The 17,057-nt window shown below is 37.8% G+C and overlaps 1 protein-coding gene across 1 annotated transcript; it reads right to left on the bottom strand.

The window, feature by feature from the left end:
* Positions 1 to 1,560: 1,560 nt before the first annotated feature.
* On the bottom strand, positions 1,561 to 16,817 carry LOC127619536 (lysosomal-associated transmembrane protein 4B-like). Its single transcript, XM_052092384.1, has 7 exons — positions 16,534 to 16,817; positions 14,210 to 14,327; positions 12,161 to 12,234; positions 11,923 to 12,045; positions 11,712 to 11,810; positions 10,419 to 10,514; positions 1,561 to 3,564 (listed from the first exon to the last, which is right to left on the bottom strand). Exons 1-7 carry the CDS (start codon positions 16,624 to 16,626, stop codon positions 3,490 to 3,492), a joined length of 678 nt encoding a protein of 225 aa, XP_051948344.1. The 5' UTR covers positions 16,627 to 16,817; the 3' UTR covers positions 1,561 to 3,489.
* Between the last annotated feature and the right edge of the window lie 240 nt (positions 16,818 to 17,057).

The raw sequence follows: 17,057 nt of genomic DNA, 5'->3' as shown, positions 1-17,057 counted from the left end.
TCAACAGTGTTACAGAAAGGACCTCAAGCTTTGTTTTGCATCACTTGACAGAATCCTTGGAATCCCAAGCCATCAGAAAATAGGTCAGTGGATGAGATAACCCAAGTCTTTGCTCCATTCCCTGACAAAGTTGTGCTCATGCAGACTGAAAATAGGTGAACATGTTTCCTCTGAACACACAATGCACCATACATTTGTGGAGACAATCCACTTTGATTTACCCTAGATTTCCTTGGGGATCAGCCAAGTACCTGCAATATAGGGCATAAATAAAAATGTATAGCCACATTTAAATCAGAATTCTGTAACAGTTGTGGCAGGGCGGAGGGCCGGGTCGTGATTATACACACCCGGTCCCTTATCAGGCTAATTAAGCCTCCGAGAGGGATAAAGGCCGATGGGAGACGGTGGTGCGACGAGAGAGAGATTGTTTGTTTTAAGTTTACCAATTAAACTATTATTTCCATTGCCAAGCCGGTTCTCGCCACCTCCTTTCCATTGACTGCTTTACACTGGTGCCGAAACCCGGGAAGGAGTAGGGATGCCTGTCGCTGAGTCCTCGACACTGCCGTCCACCCAGGGGAGCGCCGCTGCCATCCACCGGGGGAGGGAGTAGACCGACCGCCCGGACGCGGTGAACGGCCGCCGTCCGCGAGGCGAGTGGGGACTGGACTCCCCGACCACCTGGAGCGATGGAGCCACTGCCAAGGGCAGAGGAAAGCCCTGCCATCCCCCAGAAACACGGAGGGGTCGGAGGAAGACCGCCGTCCGCGAGGGGAGGAGGGATCCCCAAGGTATGGCCGCTGCCAGGGGTGGAGGAGTGTCCCCACGAGTCGCCGAGAACGCGGAGGGGCGTTCTGACCGCCGGGGGTCGTGAGTCTGACTCTGGTCCGCCCGGGTAGAAGCGGCTGTCGTCCACCTGAGAGGGTGGAGAAGTGATCGAGGACCATGTGACGGTGTATCGGAGAACCGGCGAGTAGGTTTTTTCTTTTTTCATCTCTCTTTCACTGCCGCTCTGCGTTGGCCTTTTCCCTCTCGTTTAAATTTTAGTGTTTTTTTGGGGGGTACTACACTGTTACAGGAATTACCCCCCATTTTAATTATTTCTGTTTCCCTCCCCTTGTCCCCTCCCTCGTCCAGGTAGATGGGGATGGCCTGCCGGCAGACAAGGTTTAAAGCACGCCCTCCCCCAGGGAAAGGGGGGGGGGGGGTGTACATCAGCCTGAGAGAACGAGGGAGGAATGTGGCAGGGCGGAGGGCGGGTCGTGATTATACACACCCGGTCCCTTATCAGGCTAATTAAGCCTCCGAGAGGGATAAAGGCTGATGGCAGATGGTGGTGCGACGAGAGAGATAGTTTATGGACATGTCCGTCATGTGTGTGTTTGTGTCTTCTGTTTTTAAGTTTACCAATTAAACTATTATTTACATTGCCAAGCTGGTTCTCGCCTCCTCCTTTCCATTGCCTGCTTTACAAAAGTATACTTGATTATATTATTATTATGACACACAATCATGTAGATATATTAATGAAGAGATCCACAGCCAAAATGAAGCATTGCTGAAATATTTTATTGTTTAGAAATAAGACAAAAGCCAATACAGGATGTGTAACAAGACAAAAAGAAATACAGGCATTCTACTCACTGACAAATATTGTACTGATGATTTGTGATATCAATAGATTTACAATTAGTAAACTGTTCACCAGGAATATTAATACAGTATATACAGTACAGTGGGGTTCAAAAGTCCACATGTGAAAATGCTTCTTTTTTGCATTTTTCTAAATTAATACAGTTTCTGTCACTACAAATTATACTGTCAGCATAACGATTTGAGTGAAAAGTAAATTTACATGGATTTCTCAACAGTTTAGTATTTTTGTCTCCCTGTTGCTTTACTGACAGCATGCACTCATGCTATAAGTGACCTAGAAATAGTGCAGAATTGTAAATATTTCAAATACATTTTTACATTTAAACCTTTGTTTTATATTTTTAAGTAGCCTAAATCTTTGTTTCCAGGTTTTTTATAGAGTAGATGTTGAATCCCCGATGTTCAGTGTGAACTCAATTGAACTCAATTTTTGATACCAAACAAATATTCCAAATATACAGATTTTTGTAAGTTATCTGCCAGGATACATAGAAGGTTTATTGTAGGTAAACCACTTCCACAATAAAATGATAGTTATGTGAAGTTGAATTTGCGATGCTGAAATGAAGATGGCACAGAACAATAAAAGGAAAATGCCTACATCTATCAATTTGAACATTCTTAACATTTTCATTAATGGTTCTATACCCAACATCACCATGACTAATAAATGCAAGAATAATGTAAGCTATGGATGCATATGACAAAACACCCTTGCATAGCCACTGTATATAAAAATTAAAAATGTGCCTAATAACAGAAGCATTTTTATGCTAAAACGTGAATAAGGAAGATGCCGTTTCATTTGAACAGAGATTGGTGCAAATCTGTTGTTGGGGCCACATCTTATTTCATTGGTCACAATTACTGATTAACACATGGATTAACACAGACAATAACATTAATTAATAATATTTATATGTGCAAAAACATTGCAATCTGCAGCCATAGATCGTAACCTTGTGTTTATGAGTTATGAAACTTCTCCGAACAGGAATAGTTGACAAAAATGATTTCCAGACACCAACAATTCTCATTTACGTATTTGAGCACTATCAAATTTTAATGTGTAGATATTTTAACCTGTTATGTTAATTCAGATACACAGTCAACAGAATCTATTTTAAGATAACTTGATTATCCATCTAAACCAGTGTCATAATGTAAATGTATACAGCTATGCATGTAACTATTCGTAAAAAAAAGAAGTTCCACTAGGAACATCTTACACCCCCTCTGATTGAAATAATTAACAATTGATTGAAAGAGAACATTAACCAAAGCCTGTGAGTTTAACATGTAAGACTGATCAAGGAAGACAGTAGATTGCTTAAGATAAGTTTTTAAAACCATTTTAGTTATATTCTGAATCAGAATTTCTTAACATTTCTTTCAGTACAGTGCAACATTTGCAGAAAATGTAAGTGAAAAAAGCCTCCTTACATTCTAGATAATTCCCATTTGAAAAGTGCTCTTACATAACTCCCATGTTTTTCACACTGCATTTAAATCTCAGGTATATCAGTAGACAAAAACACTTTACTGAGAAGTTCATAGTTTTAAAAAGGCCAGTGCCACATATAATCACCGAAAGTGCAAATCAGATTGGAGCTGACACACACCGTTGGGTTGCCAGGACAGCAGGGCAGCATTGTATAGGGAAGGGCATCTCAATGTCATACTACTGCCTCCAGAGAGGAGTGGAGAAGACACTTACGTCACACAGCGTCAAGAAAAGATGTGGGCAGCGGAATGGGCTATGGTGGTGGGAGGTTGTGTCTTTGGAGAAGGTTAAGGGGAATTGAAGAGAAAGACAGTGGTATGTCGATCTCAAGCCGATACATATTGGGGAGGGGGATCCTTCGGTGGAATGGCTACTGCCTCCTCGTAGGGTGGAAGTAGTACCTAAAAAAACAACACCATGTTAGTAAAAAAAAATGTATGATTTCCCTTTGCTGCCATGTACTATGCTACTGTAGACTAATCTTGACAAAAAAATAAAAATTGTTATAGCCGACATCAAGCGGTTAGAGCATGCGCTCTAGACACATTAACTGTTTGGAATAAAATATTAGCTTACTACTTAAGCCCAAAGTATGCTTCTGTGACGCAAATCACATCATCAGCAGAGAGCGAGCACTGCCCGATTTTTCAAACCGCATATCTTTGAACATGCCTGGAGTTATTTGCACTAATTAGTGGGTCCACAAGGTGGCAACACTTAAATTTTGAGGCACTGCTATCACGAAGAAGCGCTAGAAGATGTAATCACTGCTAAACATCAGGAGATGAAGGTAAAACCAACAACAGTGGATGTGCAAGTCAAGAGAGCATATGTAAGGAGGTCTGGAGATACCTGCATTTGTATAACTTCAGTCTAAAGGAATATAAAGACATCTTTATTGGTCTAAACTCCTAATGAGAAAGTCGGGTGTCTCAAAGCAGTCGTAGCATGCAACTGCCTGTGTATGCCCACAGTTATATAGAGTATATTTTGACAGGCTTGCGTTCAACTACGCTGGTGCTGAGCGTTCGTGTACCATGGCTTTACTGTGCAGTATATACTGTATACTGCCAACTATATAAAAAACATTTCTGTGAGAGAAATTATTATGCAACAGAAATTATTTTAACAGTCAAACACTTTGCACTCCATTGATTCACTTCAAATGCATCGCGGAGAAAAAACGCGGGAGACTGGAAACACAAGCTCAGGCAAATACATTTTAGCATTTCGCTGTGAACTAAAGTTAAAGTTTGGTGAAATCTGACCTGAGAATTTGGATGAGTATACGTATGACCAATAGAAGATTGAAATGTGAAATACTGACCTCTTGGCCTAATAATAAGAATAGGTATTTCAAAGCTACATGTTTTTATTGATGCTAGAAAGTGAGTTAACTTTATTTGTTATTTGCAGTGTTGGGTAAGTTACAAAATGTTAATCTACTACAAATTACTTACTACTTAAATCAAATTATAATCAGATTGCTTTACTGATTACTTCATTGAAAAATAATCACATTAGTAATTACATTACTTTTAAGTTACTTGTTACAAAATGTTATTGTTTTTTCCACTCAACAAATTCAAAATAATGTTGCATTGTCACACACACTTCAGTTGTCACAGAAACGCTAACAGTACATATGAACATATGAATTAACATTTTAATTATATTACGCATAAAAAAATCTTTTTTATATTTGTAACCCAAGTAATGTATTAAAAGTAATTTCTTTCAATGAAAGTCAGTAACTGTAATCTGATTACAAGATTTTAAAATGTAATGTTAAACTACATTTAGTGCCTAAAAGTAATTAGATAACATGAATGAATTACTTTGTAATCTAACTACACCCAACACTGGTTATTTGTGATTTATTGTTTATTAAAATCAGAAGCCCCCGAGCTTGACATCATATCCTGTATTTTGCCGTCTCCAAAATAATTCTGCATGCTCAAAGCCTAGTGTGACCATGGCTATATGCTACATTGTTGTCATATGACCTTGTCATCAAGCTGCATATTTAATTAAATTCATGTTGGAAATAATAACTGTTATTTAGCATTTTTTTTGTCTAATTTTATGTAAAAATCAAAATTTCTTGCAATCAAATCAAATAAAGAGAAATTGAAAATGGAAGGTAAAGGATCAATAGTCAAGTTGAGCACATTGCATTGTGAGAAATAGGATTCCATTTAGTGTGCTCTGGTTGTATATTCCATATTTTGCCAATTGTATTAGGCTACCTGGGTAATCCTTGCATAAAGAAAAATTACATAATGTGCACTATATATATATATATATATATATATATATATACTGAATAAATAATATGTATGAAGAATAGTATGATAATATGCTATTAGTACAGAGCCACTGAGTTATGGTGCTCATGTGGGAGATACAGGTTCGAATCTAGCTAGCGTCATGCCCACAACTCATTCCCCCCTACACTTCCCCTCAATTTCTTGTCCTCTCTTTTGTCCCTATATCAATAAAACAAAGCAAAAACAAAAAACATTTTCAAACTTGGCAAAAACTCTTGTTTACTTTTGTTTGTATAAATGTGTATTTGCTTCTCTAGAAAGTAACTTGCCACCTATCAACCATAGCAGTCTCACACTTGAAAGTAAAGCACATTTTGTAAGTCACTGGATAGAAGTGCCTAAATTCCTTCAACGTAAATTTAAACGCTATCAGAAAAAAGTCAGTCAGCCTCACAAGAAGAAAGACCAATCAAAAGCAGCCTTTGTTCATGCAGGTTATACATGTTATAAAATGTGAGCTAATTTGTAACATGCTCAGGAATGCTCTTGGGGATCACATTCTCACCTTGTGTGGATGGTTTGAATGCGTCAACTGAGAGGATTTCAAATGAACCAAACAAGTGTGGACAGCTATGTAATGGCCTGCAGCTGAAGAGCATGAAAGCCTTAAGCTTCTCAATGGCCTTTTATTTATTTTCTCTCTGTCTTTTTTAAAAGAATCTGACCACTCATTTAATTAAAGAGACAAAAAAACATATTTTGCATAAAGAAAATAAAAATGTTAGGATCATTAATTTTTTTGTATTGTGACAAAGTTTATACATTCATGCTTTTTTCAATTAACCCTCTAAGTTCTGAGGGTGTTTTTAAAGATTTCCTGTTTACATGTCATACCTAAAATGAAAGGCTTATAACTTGGCAAAAACAAGGAGTGTCAAGTGTATCATTTAAAATAAAAACTGTATGATATGTAAAAAAAAACTTTTTTTTTTATTTTCTGAATTGACTACAGTATATATCTCAGCTATAATATAGCTCAGAAAAACTACTTTTGTTTTGTTTGTTTGTCAACTGTAACTGAATTAAATTTTGTGTTGATACGACAGAGCAATCAAAAGTTATAGCATTACAAATATAATTTATCCTAGTGTCCAAAAGCCTCTCCAAACAAATAAACATAATAATTCTACATATGAACTAATGACACATGCCAATATAACAATGACTAAAGGTACGTTCACTCCAGGGTTGGGGAGTAACAAAATACAAGTAACTGTATTCCACTACAGTTCCAATTTATATCATTGGTCATTAGAATACAGTTACATTCAAGTATTTTGATTACTGAAGAGATCACTTTGCATTTTATTGTCATTTGTTTCATTTAATATTTAGTCCTTTCCGATGGAAAACATTTATCCATATAAATGATGCGATCAAAGTGCATTTGAACAGCGGTGAAACACTTTCTTATGATGTGTTACATTCATACGAGCAGACAGAGAAGTACGTTTGAAGTAAGTTTGGAGCAGAAGAAATAGAAATAAACCTTGTGTAAATTGTCAGCTTTACGCTAAGCTAAAATGCTATTTCTAGACATTTTTCATGCAAGTTACCAGACACGATCATATTTTTTTTTTTCAAGAATAAACATGTTGGATCATAATTTCTTTTTTTCTAATAAGACTTTTGATATTAGGGCAAAAATCATATTCTTGATAAGAATTTTTGTATTGTTTTCTTGTAAAAATATCAAAAAATCCTTAAAACAAGATCATTTTGATTTAGAAACAACACTGCATAAGATATTTGGTTTTTTTCAGAGAATGTATTTTTAACATGTGTATTTTGTCTTTATTTGAGTTTTTAATAGTGAAAACATTTTACAGCATGTATTCTGTATTCTGTAGTGGAATACATTTAAAATGTAACCCTCCTAACCCTGGTTCTCTCTCCGAAGCATGCCGGCATGAGTAACAAGATCTCATTCAGTTCCATTTTGTGTCATTTGAGCCATCGAGTCTGTATCATGTACTTGGCACCATGTCCTGGTGGCCATATGCAATTTGAGTGAACAATCCTCTCTGCCCATATTTGGATGAATTCCACCTCTGGTTGCAATCCTAATACGATTGGTTTAGCATTCCATGAAGCTGCAGAACATACTACATAATCTCCGATGAATTCATCTGATCCAGGAAACCTAACGTGTTTATAGCCAGATAGCACATTATGTTCTGTGCACATTATGCTTTGTGTGGTTTATCTGATGATCTATGCATCCGATTATGTTATGTGTGGGCTTGTTTGAAAGATAATCGCCTCTTGTAAGTAATGGTGTGTGTGTTTGTTTGTTATTTAATGTTCTATTTATTTTTTGTGAAGTTATAAGCAAGAACGTGACATATCAGCAATACCTGTTTACATGTAACGTGTAAGTCAAAGCCATATACTTAGCTATTACTCTGTTATTTTTATCTGTGAATTAAACAATTAGGCTGGTTGTATTGTCTTCATAATAATGTCACCATGCAAAAAATCTTTATTGTTGTAAATTAGCCTTCATTTTCTTTGAGCAAACTGTAATTATGTAACGTAGCTGCTGGCTTAGGCAATGACGATGACGACCAATTTATGAAATAAACGTGAAAACCCTAACTACACACGTGAACTAAACTAAACAAAACATGAACACGACTTGACTTAAAACTTGACTTGACTTGACTTGGCATAAACATGGCTTGACATAAACATCTACACTCAAATTCAATACTAGACAAAAGACAATGGTAAACATGAGGGTCTAAAGACATGACATGGGAGGAAACATAAACCAATGATCAAACAGAACACTAAACAAGATAACAAGACAATGACCATGAACCAATAGGAACAAGACTCGTGAACATGAGGGAACAGGATAAATCACATGACATGGCACTACTTTTCAAAATAAAAGACATAAACACAAAACATGAACACATCTAAAGTGACATATCCCCCCTCTGGGGGCTTGGCTGAGACATGGCATGGAGCAGGCCAAGGCGTGGCTGTGACATGGCATGGAGCAGGCAGAGGCGTGGCTGTGACATGGCCTGGCCTGGAGCTGACTCTGGCGTGGCTGTGACATGGCCTGGCCTGGAGCTGACTCTGGCATGGCTGTGACATGGCCTGGCCTGGAGCTGACTCTGGCATGGCTGTGACATGGCCTGGCCTGGAGCTGACTCTGGCGTGGCTGTGACATGGCCTGGCCTGGAGCTGACTCTGGCGTAGCTGTGACATGGCCTGGCCTGGAGTTGACTCTGGCGTGGCTGTGACATAGCCTGGCCTGGAGCTGACTCTGGCGTGGCTGTGACAAGGCCTGGCCTGGAGCTGACTCTGGCGTGGCTGTGACATGGCCTGGCCTGGCGCTGACTCTGGCGTGGCTGTGACACGGCCTAGCCTGGAGCTGACTCTGGCATGGCTGTGACACGGCCTGGCCTGGAGCTGAATCTGGCGTGGCTGTGACATGGCCTGGCCTGGAGCTGTCTCTGGAGTAGCTGTGACATGGCCTGGAGCTGACTCTGGCGTAGCTGTGACATGGCCTGGAGCTGACTCTGGCGTAGCTGTGACATGGCCTGGAGCTGACTCTGGCGTAGCTGTGACATGGCCTGGAGCTCTGTGGTCGTGTACATGGGCAGAGACTTTGAAACGACCTCCATGGTCGTGTACATGGGCAGAGATTTGGAAACGACCTCCATGGTCGTGTACATGGGCAAAGACTTGAAAACGACCTCCGTAGTCGTGTACATGGGCAGAGACTTTGAAACGACCTCCATGGTTGTGTACATGGGCAGAGATTTGGAAACGACCTCAGTGGTCGGGTACATGGGCAGAGACTTGGAAACAACCTCTGTGGTCGTGTACATGGGCAGAGACTTGGAAACGACCTCCGAGGTCGTGTACATGGGCAGAGACTTGGAAACGACCTCCGTGGTCGTGTACATGGGCAGAGACTTGGAAACGACCTCCGCGGTCGTATACATGGGCAGAGATTTGTAAACGACCTCCGTGGTCGTGTACATGGGCAGAGACTTGGAAACAAAAGTCTTTCTCCTCCTCTGGGAGGCCGAAGTTGGCAGCGTAGGCTCTGGGACGGACAAGGCTGGCAACGCTGACTCTGGGACAGACGAGGCTGACAGCTCATTGGCCGTGTCAGGCTTGGGCATTGGCTTGACAAAAACGTGACTTGACATAAACATCTACACTCACGTTCAATACTAGACAAAGGACAATGGTAAACATGAGGGCTTAAATACATGACATGAGGGAAAACATAAACCAGTGATCAAACAGAACACTAAACAAGATAATAATACAATGACCATGAACCAATGGGAACAAGACACATGAACATGAGGGAACAGGATAAATCACATGACATGGCACTTCTTTTCAAAATAAAGACAAACAAAAAACATGAACATGAACAAATCTACACATGACAAATTACATGTTTCTTTCTTTTGATTTGGGGGTTAAATATGACCTGAACATATTCTTGACAATTTCAAGATTCATCCATTAATACATAACTAACTCAAGTGAAGTATATTTGAGTTGTCAGTGACTGGAGGGCTGTGAGGGTCAACAGAGCAGTAGAAGAGGTAGACAGAGGCAGTAAGACAGGATTACTTATGGCAGACAGTGTTGGGGATTAGAGGCAGTACAAACACACAGCACAGTGCCCTCTCTAATGCCCTCCATAAACACTGACTCAACAGTATGGAGGGCATGAGGAGACCGTCATCATTATCCTGCTGTCATGCACGTTGTAAAATTCCCTATAGCTGTGCAGAGATATAATATACTAGGAAAACTGCAAAACATACCACTGCATTACACTGTTGCTTATGAGTTCATTATGGTAACAACTGCAAGTGGGAATGTTAGAAACTAAGATAACATTAGACAGTCTGATGAGTTCAAATAAACATTAGACTTACTGTAGTGTCATTTGTGGTGACATAAACTAGGACCTCTGTAGTTCTTCTTCCAATGACATATCTATAGCAGTTCCACACACAGGCAATAAGGTAAGCCTAAAGAAAGAAAACAGCAGTTGATGCTAAATAAAACACCCTCACATTTAATTAGCAGTGCATATGGCTTAGCATTAACAATAATGAGCCACAGATACAGTGCCCCATCTTCATATTTAATTCCAGTTGGTAAATATTTATAACAAGAACTTATGTGACTTTAAGTTAAAATTTTAATATACATAATTTTTTCTACTTTTTAATGCAGTTCACTTAAAAGGATGGTTTACCCTAAAAGTGATTATTTCCCCATTATGTATTTTGTTTCGAACCCATATGCTGTTATTTTTTAAAAACACAAACATTTGCTTGTATTGTTTACAACTTATGAATGTTGTTTACTACGTTTTATCTTATTGATTTCTACTAAATACTTATGCATATATTTTGATTTAATAACATGTGCATTATTTTCAATATTACTCAATTCTGTTTGATGGAAATTTTCTCATACAATTTAAATACGTAAATCTTAAAAATATAAATATTTGTGTGAATATTCTTCAGAAATTCAAAATAGTGTAACAATTCATTTAGAAATTTTCCTGAAAACAAAGTCAGCATAAATTTTGCAAAACAATAACAGTGCTAACCAATCTAAAAACTGGTCAGTCCACTGTTTGGAATGTCTGTTTTTCCTGTTAAAGAAATGAACCCTTTGATCTGACCTTCTCTATATAAAAGGCCAATTAACACTCTTGCCAAATGAGTCTAAATTGTTTTTATGGGGGGTTTTTTCAACATATTTACAATTGAAATAAATGACAATGTTCACTCTTTCAGGATTCGGATTGATTCCTTATTAGATTGCAATGTAACAAACAGCCTAATACACTGTCAAACATACAAATGTATGTGAGAGAAGCTAAGAGGTTAATTTTAGCACAGTGTGTTTATCCCAGCAGTCTAATCTTGCTCTCTCTCTAATGTGCACAGGCTGTCATAAAGCGATTTGTATCACATCTGAAGTCTACTGGAAAAGTCAAGCCTCTGGAAGGACAACAGAGTGTTAAGCTCAAGTAAAAGGGTCCATTGGTTATCATACAGGCCCACAGCTTTTCCCATCTGGCCATTAATTAACTAAAATGTTGTGACTGAAACATGGCATCACTTATTTTAATGACGGCTCTTAAAGGTCATGTGTTTGCGTAAAACAGATTACAATGTACAGTTGAATGTATAGTTGTTTCGTAATACCTTGAAGGCTAAGATGCATCCAACAAAGAGAAGCACTGCTAATACTAGGCACATGTTGTTTGTGGACATCAAGTCCTCTTTGTATGGAAAGGTCCCAGGCTGTTAAAACATAAAGGCATAGAGAATCAACGTGATAAAGTGATACAAATATATTTGGCAATGTCGACAAATCAAAATAAAAGGTTGACATTTGTGTGGACTAGATCCTTACCAACTGCTGAAGGTAGTCCTGTATAGTGTTGGGGTAAACCACCACACTTATAGCTACTAGTGTGTTAAGAGCAAAGTCAAAAATCTGATAGCAGAAGAAAGGAATGATCCAGGCAGCATGTTGCTAAAGGCAAGAAAAGAACATATGTCATTAAACTGCTCAGTTGGGTAGAACAAACTTATAATAAATTAATCATAATCAGAAACGGATTTAAAGCTTGACAAGTAAGTTCTCAAACCTTGTATGCACCATAGGTTGCCATTCCACTAATCAAAATCATCAGCAATGAAATTGCTGCAGCAATACACATATCTGTAGAGAACAGACAAATTATATGAGATAGTGCATCATCAATATTAGATCTAATTGCAAAACATGTATAAACTAAGCAAGTATTGGGTAAACATGTTTTAAAGTCAGGCCTTAATTGTTAATATTAATAAAAAAAAAAAATTACCAATTATTAAAATCCCAAAATAGATCTTTTCATTTATATTTTCTTGTGAAGAATGTTGCTCAACTTTATTTCTAGCACACCTCCTATCATGCAGATTTTACCTTGCATAAAACTTCCACTGAACTGGCTTGCAACAAAAATTCACTTTCACCAATAACGTTTTCAACGATTGTTAGATAAAAAGTAATTGAATTTAATGTTTTGAGCCCTACTGACAATGTTAAACATGCAAAGATCCCTGTACACACACACACGCGCTGTTCCAACACGATCACACAGGAAATCGACATGCTGCTTCCAAATGTTCAAGTACCAGGAAATTGCTGCCCCCTATCAAAAATTTCGAAAGTGTTTTCCTTTCCCTGTAGCACTACTGATAACATGCTTCATAAGCAATCTCTGAGACACGGGTCCCGTGGAAACCAAGCAGTAATTGCGATCACATAAACAATGGTGAGCGCAATTCAGAGATTACATTTTAGCTCTAAAATAATGTTTTTACTCCAATAACAGTTAGGTTTAGTGTTGGGGTTTGGGTTATGGGGTAGAGGTAATACAAATATGCATTCCTGTTGACTGTATTACAACTAAAAATACAACTTACATTTGGTGCCACCCTGTGGATATTTCACCTCAACAACACTTTCAGCTTTGACCACTGGGAGCAGTAATTCCAATTTCAGTTAGCACAGATCGATTTTTAACAACACAACCTTCGACCTCCTGTTGTCGAATTTACACTGTGATCAGTCTGGAAATTGTGAGTGCTTAATTTTAAACACTGTTTCTCTGACAAAGATTTCAGGATCTTTTGGAAAAGAAGATTAAAAAGAAGACTCATCTTGATTCATCTAGAAACAAACTTACTAATAATTTTAAATCTAAAGAGAAAAGCTAGAAACATATATATGAGTCAGTAAAATGACCTGCCTGAATTAAAAAAATTTAAGTAGCTCAGCCAGCTGCTCATAAGACATTCAGTAGTCACTCGATGAACTAGTTACCTGACCTGCTATCTATAGTGCTGTTTCCAAAACAACCAATGACTCACGTTCTCTCTAAAACACAAGCATTTCTCATGTTACTGAGAAATACAAAGAAACTTTACAGACAAATATAGCATTGTAAGCAAAAACAGGAGGAAAAACAAGTAAACTAAAGGTAGGCTATACTTAATTTTTCTGCGTTCCGGACTGTGCCTGGTCGATTTCATTGCCTTTAAAAGTATACTCTTTTGACCGTGAGCAAATACGAACGCGTTCTACGCATGCGCACTATGACTGCTTTATGATACTCTATTAGTACGGTCAATGGCTGCCACATGCACTGATGATACGCACAGATGAGACTGTGAGCGTGTCGAGAAAATCTGGGCTGCACTCGGACAGCCAATAAATCTCAGATGCTTTTAATGATACTCTGTAACTCTATTAACTTCATATGACCTGCTCATGCTTTCAGTAATGTAAGTATCTGTTAGAACATTGATAGTGGCCTTTGAAATCACTCCGTACACTTAATCCCCTCCATATGTTAAACTGCACTCCACACTCTGTCTACTTGAGCGACTTTTACATATAACAGGCTTCATTTAACCAAGCCCAAACGCAAAGCAGCACAGGCCAATAGCAAGGAATCATAACTTTAATCCTGCTGATGAGGACAGTCCATTTTAATCAATGTCAACAGAGCCAGAATCTGTAGCAGCACTCACAGATATGCTGATACCACCAGGAAATAGTATACCAGTCTGTGAAGCTTGAGTTCTGGCTGAACTTAAAAAGTTGATGATGCCAGGTTGCGAAGGGATATTAAATTACTCAAACGTACTTGCATCATCCATGACGTCTAAATCTGTGCCGAGTTCTGAACTGGTAAGGTGGTAGTGGTACTGGACTGGGTCATTGAGGGCCGACAACAGGATTAACAAAACCACTGCATTGATGAGCTGCAAGAAAGAGATATCATGTGACATGTTTGGATAATTAATTTCTAAGACCAAGGAAAACCAGGACCATTAGTAAAATAGGAATTTTGTATTCCTACACTTTTAGGCTAATTAACTTCCAAGACTCATTTGTGATTATTGTATGATCTCATTTTATAGAGGTTACACTCACAAAGAGCAATTTTTGGCCAATGAAACATAAACAAATTGAGCTTATATTCATGGTAGAAATGTATATTATTTTTATTTTATGACTTTTTAAGATGTTACAAATTTTCAATAACCAGGCTTGAAAATCCCAATATCAAGATTACCTGATATTTCCAGGTTTTTCCAAATGAAAAAGGTTTAGAGGTTTGCCTTATTAATCAATACATTAATTTATATATTATAAAAAATATCTTGAATATAAAAGTATAGGCATTAAGTATTTAAATTGGAAAAAAGGAACTGTCATAATGTTCTACGTACTGAACTGCTGAAATGTTGGACAGCTTCATTTGTCATTGGACAGCTGTTGAACAGCTTCATTAGTTTGCAGACCAAACTACATCAGCCCTAAACACAGCAACCATTTAATGCTATTATCTCCACATAAAGGATATTTATATATAATATTAAATCAAATCTTTTGACTGCATTTGTCTATCTGTGTCAATAAAGGTCTCAGTGTAGATTTCAGGTTAATGAATTCTATCTCTCCTTGCAGTGCAAAAAAAAAGGTACTGGAGGTGACCAGAATATTCCTGATCATGTATTAATTTGTATTCCTGGTCATTTGTATTCAGGTCTAATCTCACGATTCTTTAGTAACGGTCTCAAGCAAGACGTCAAGGATTTTATTTCTATTTATACTATGTTAAAGAGCTCTAGTTTCTAAAACATGCTTGAACTTTAAGATTAAGACCAGAAGGAAGTATGACACTGTTGTTTCCCAAATCATATAAAACGGATAGTTCCGGTCCTGGATGCTGATTGGTCAACAGCCGTGTTTTATTCATGATAAAGCACAGCTCTGGGACTAGGGACTATTTATTCTAGCAGAAGGATGGCATTTAATGATTTTAATTAAAAATATAACATTTTAATGAACATTTGTTTCTTTAATATTTTAATTGTGTGGTGACCGTTTTATCACAGCATTAAAGCACTCAAAGCTGTGCCATATTGTGAATATAGTCACTGCTGAAGAGTGTTGTCATGACGTTAAGCCTACAACCCCTTCAGCCGTGACCATATTCACAATATACCATGGCCAATATTTTATTACTTAATCAGAGTGATTAAATCACAGCATAATTTAAAGGAATATTCTGGGTTCAGTAAAAGTTAAGCTCAATCAGCAGCATTTATGGCTCTTGTGGCTCTTATCACAAAGAAAGCAAAAATCAAAGTTACATTGAGGCAGTTACAATGGAAGTGAATGGGGCCAACGTGTAAACATTAAAATACTCACTGTTATACTCAAATGTATAGCTACAAGATCTAAATATTAAACATAATTTTAGTGTTATGATAAAATCACTTACTAACCTTTTCTGTGTAAAATTATAGACAATTTTACAACTTTGTTGCCATGACAATGTAATGTCAACAACCCTTAAAATAACTGTAAAATTGACGATTTAAAAAACTATACAGCTCAAATAATACATGAGTTTTAAATGAAGAATTAATTTAAGTGCTTTTGTAAAATTTTATAAAATTATAAGGTTCACATTTCTGCCATTTTAAATCCTCCAAAAATGGGCCCCATTCACTTTCATTGTACGTGCCTCACTGTAACCTTGATTTTTGCAAGAACAGAACAGTCGAGTTGAAATATGTTTTTGTGTTAATCAATATTATGCCACAAATGCTCTCAATTGAGTTTAACTTTTATCAAACCCGGAATATTCCTTTAATGCTTCATAGATTTGGGTCTTTAATTCAGTTTACGTCTGAATGCATTGGTTTGGACAGCATATTGTGTTGCCACAAGAAAACATTTTTGGACATCATAGGGTATATCTAGTATGCCCAATGTGCTGTTCAGATAGGTGACACAATAGATGTTAATAGATAAAGCCCAATTTATTTATTCCTCTGAATTAGAAAAGGCATTAAATAACAATTCTAATTTCTTAATTTATCAAATGTAAAATGCTTATTGGTTATAAAAGTGCTCCCTGTTATGAAAATTAGATATAAATGTTGCTTGTCTTACCATATACCAGATGCCCAGGATAATGGTGCCCGTCCGTACATGACAGCACAGGCAGCAGCTGGTCGTGTACCATCTGTCCCACGGCGAAATCATCTTTACGTCCAGAAAACTGCACAACTATTGCCTGTACGATCTTTCGGCTCGATACTATGTTTTTTTTTTTAACTAGGTGGCTTTCGAGAGCAGTCGCTCACCGTCGCACCATTCGATAGCCGTTAAATCCGAAGTTGTTTCCGTTTTCCGTTACAGTCCCGGTTGTTCGCCGCTGCATTAATCCAGCTCATCTCCACGCCACGTGACCGGAGGGGAGATTTCGAGTGACGTCAGCGGCCCAGTGGCGCTGTTCCAGAAGAAGTCACTGTTAAAGCCGGGAAATTAAAATGTGTGTTTGCTTGTTGTATGTTTGAGGAGTATGAAATGCTTCCTTACAGCTGATTTCTTGCTTACTATTCGTTTATATCTTACACCTACATTTAAAGCATGTATATTGACAACGATATCCCTGAAGTGACAGTTTATATGTA

This window comes from Xyrauchen texanus, chromosome 26, assembly GCF_025860055.1.
Source record: "Xyrauchen texanus isolate HMW12.3.18 chromosome 26, RBS_HiC_50CHRs, whole genome shotgun sequence".
Classification (NCBI taxonomy): Eukaryota; Metazoa; Chordata; class Actinopteri; order Cypriniformes; family Catostomidae; genus Xyrauchen; species Xyrauchen texanus.
This window is presented reverse-complemented; position numbering and strand designations above follow the sequence as displayed.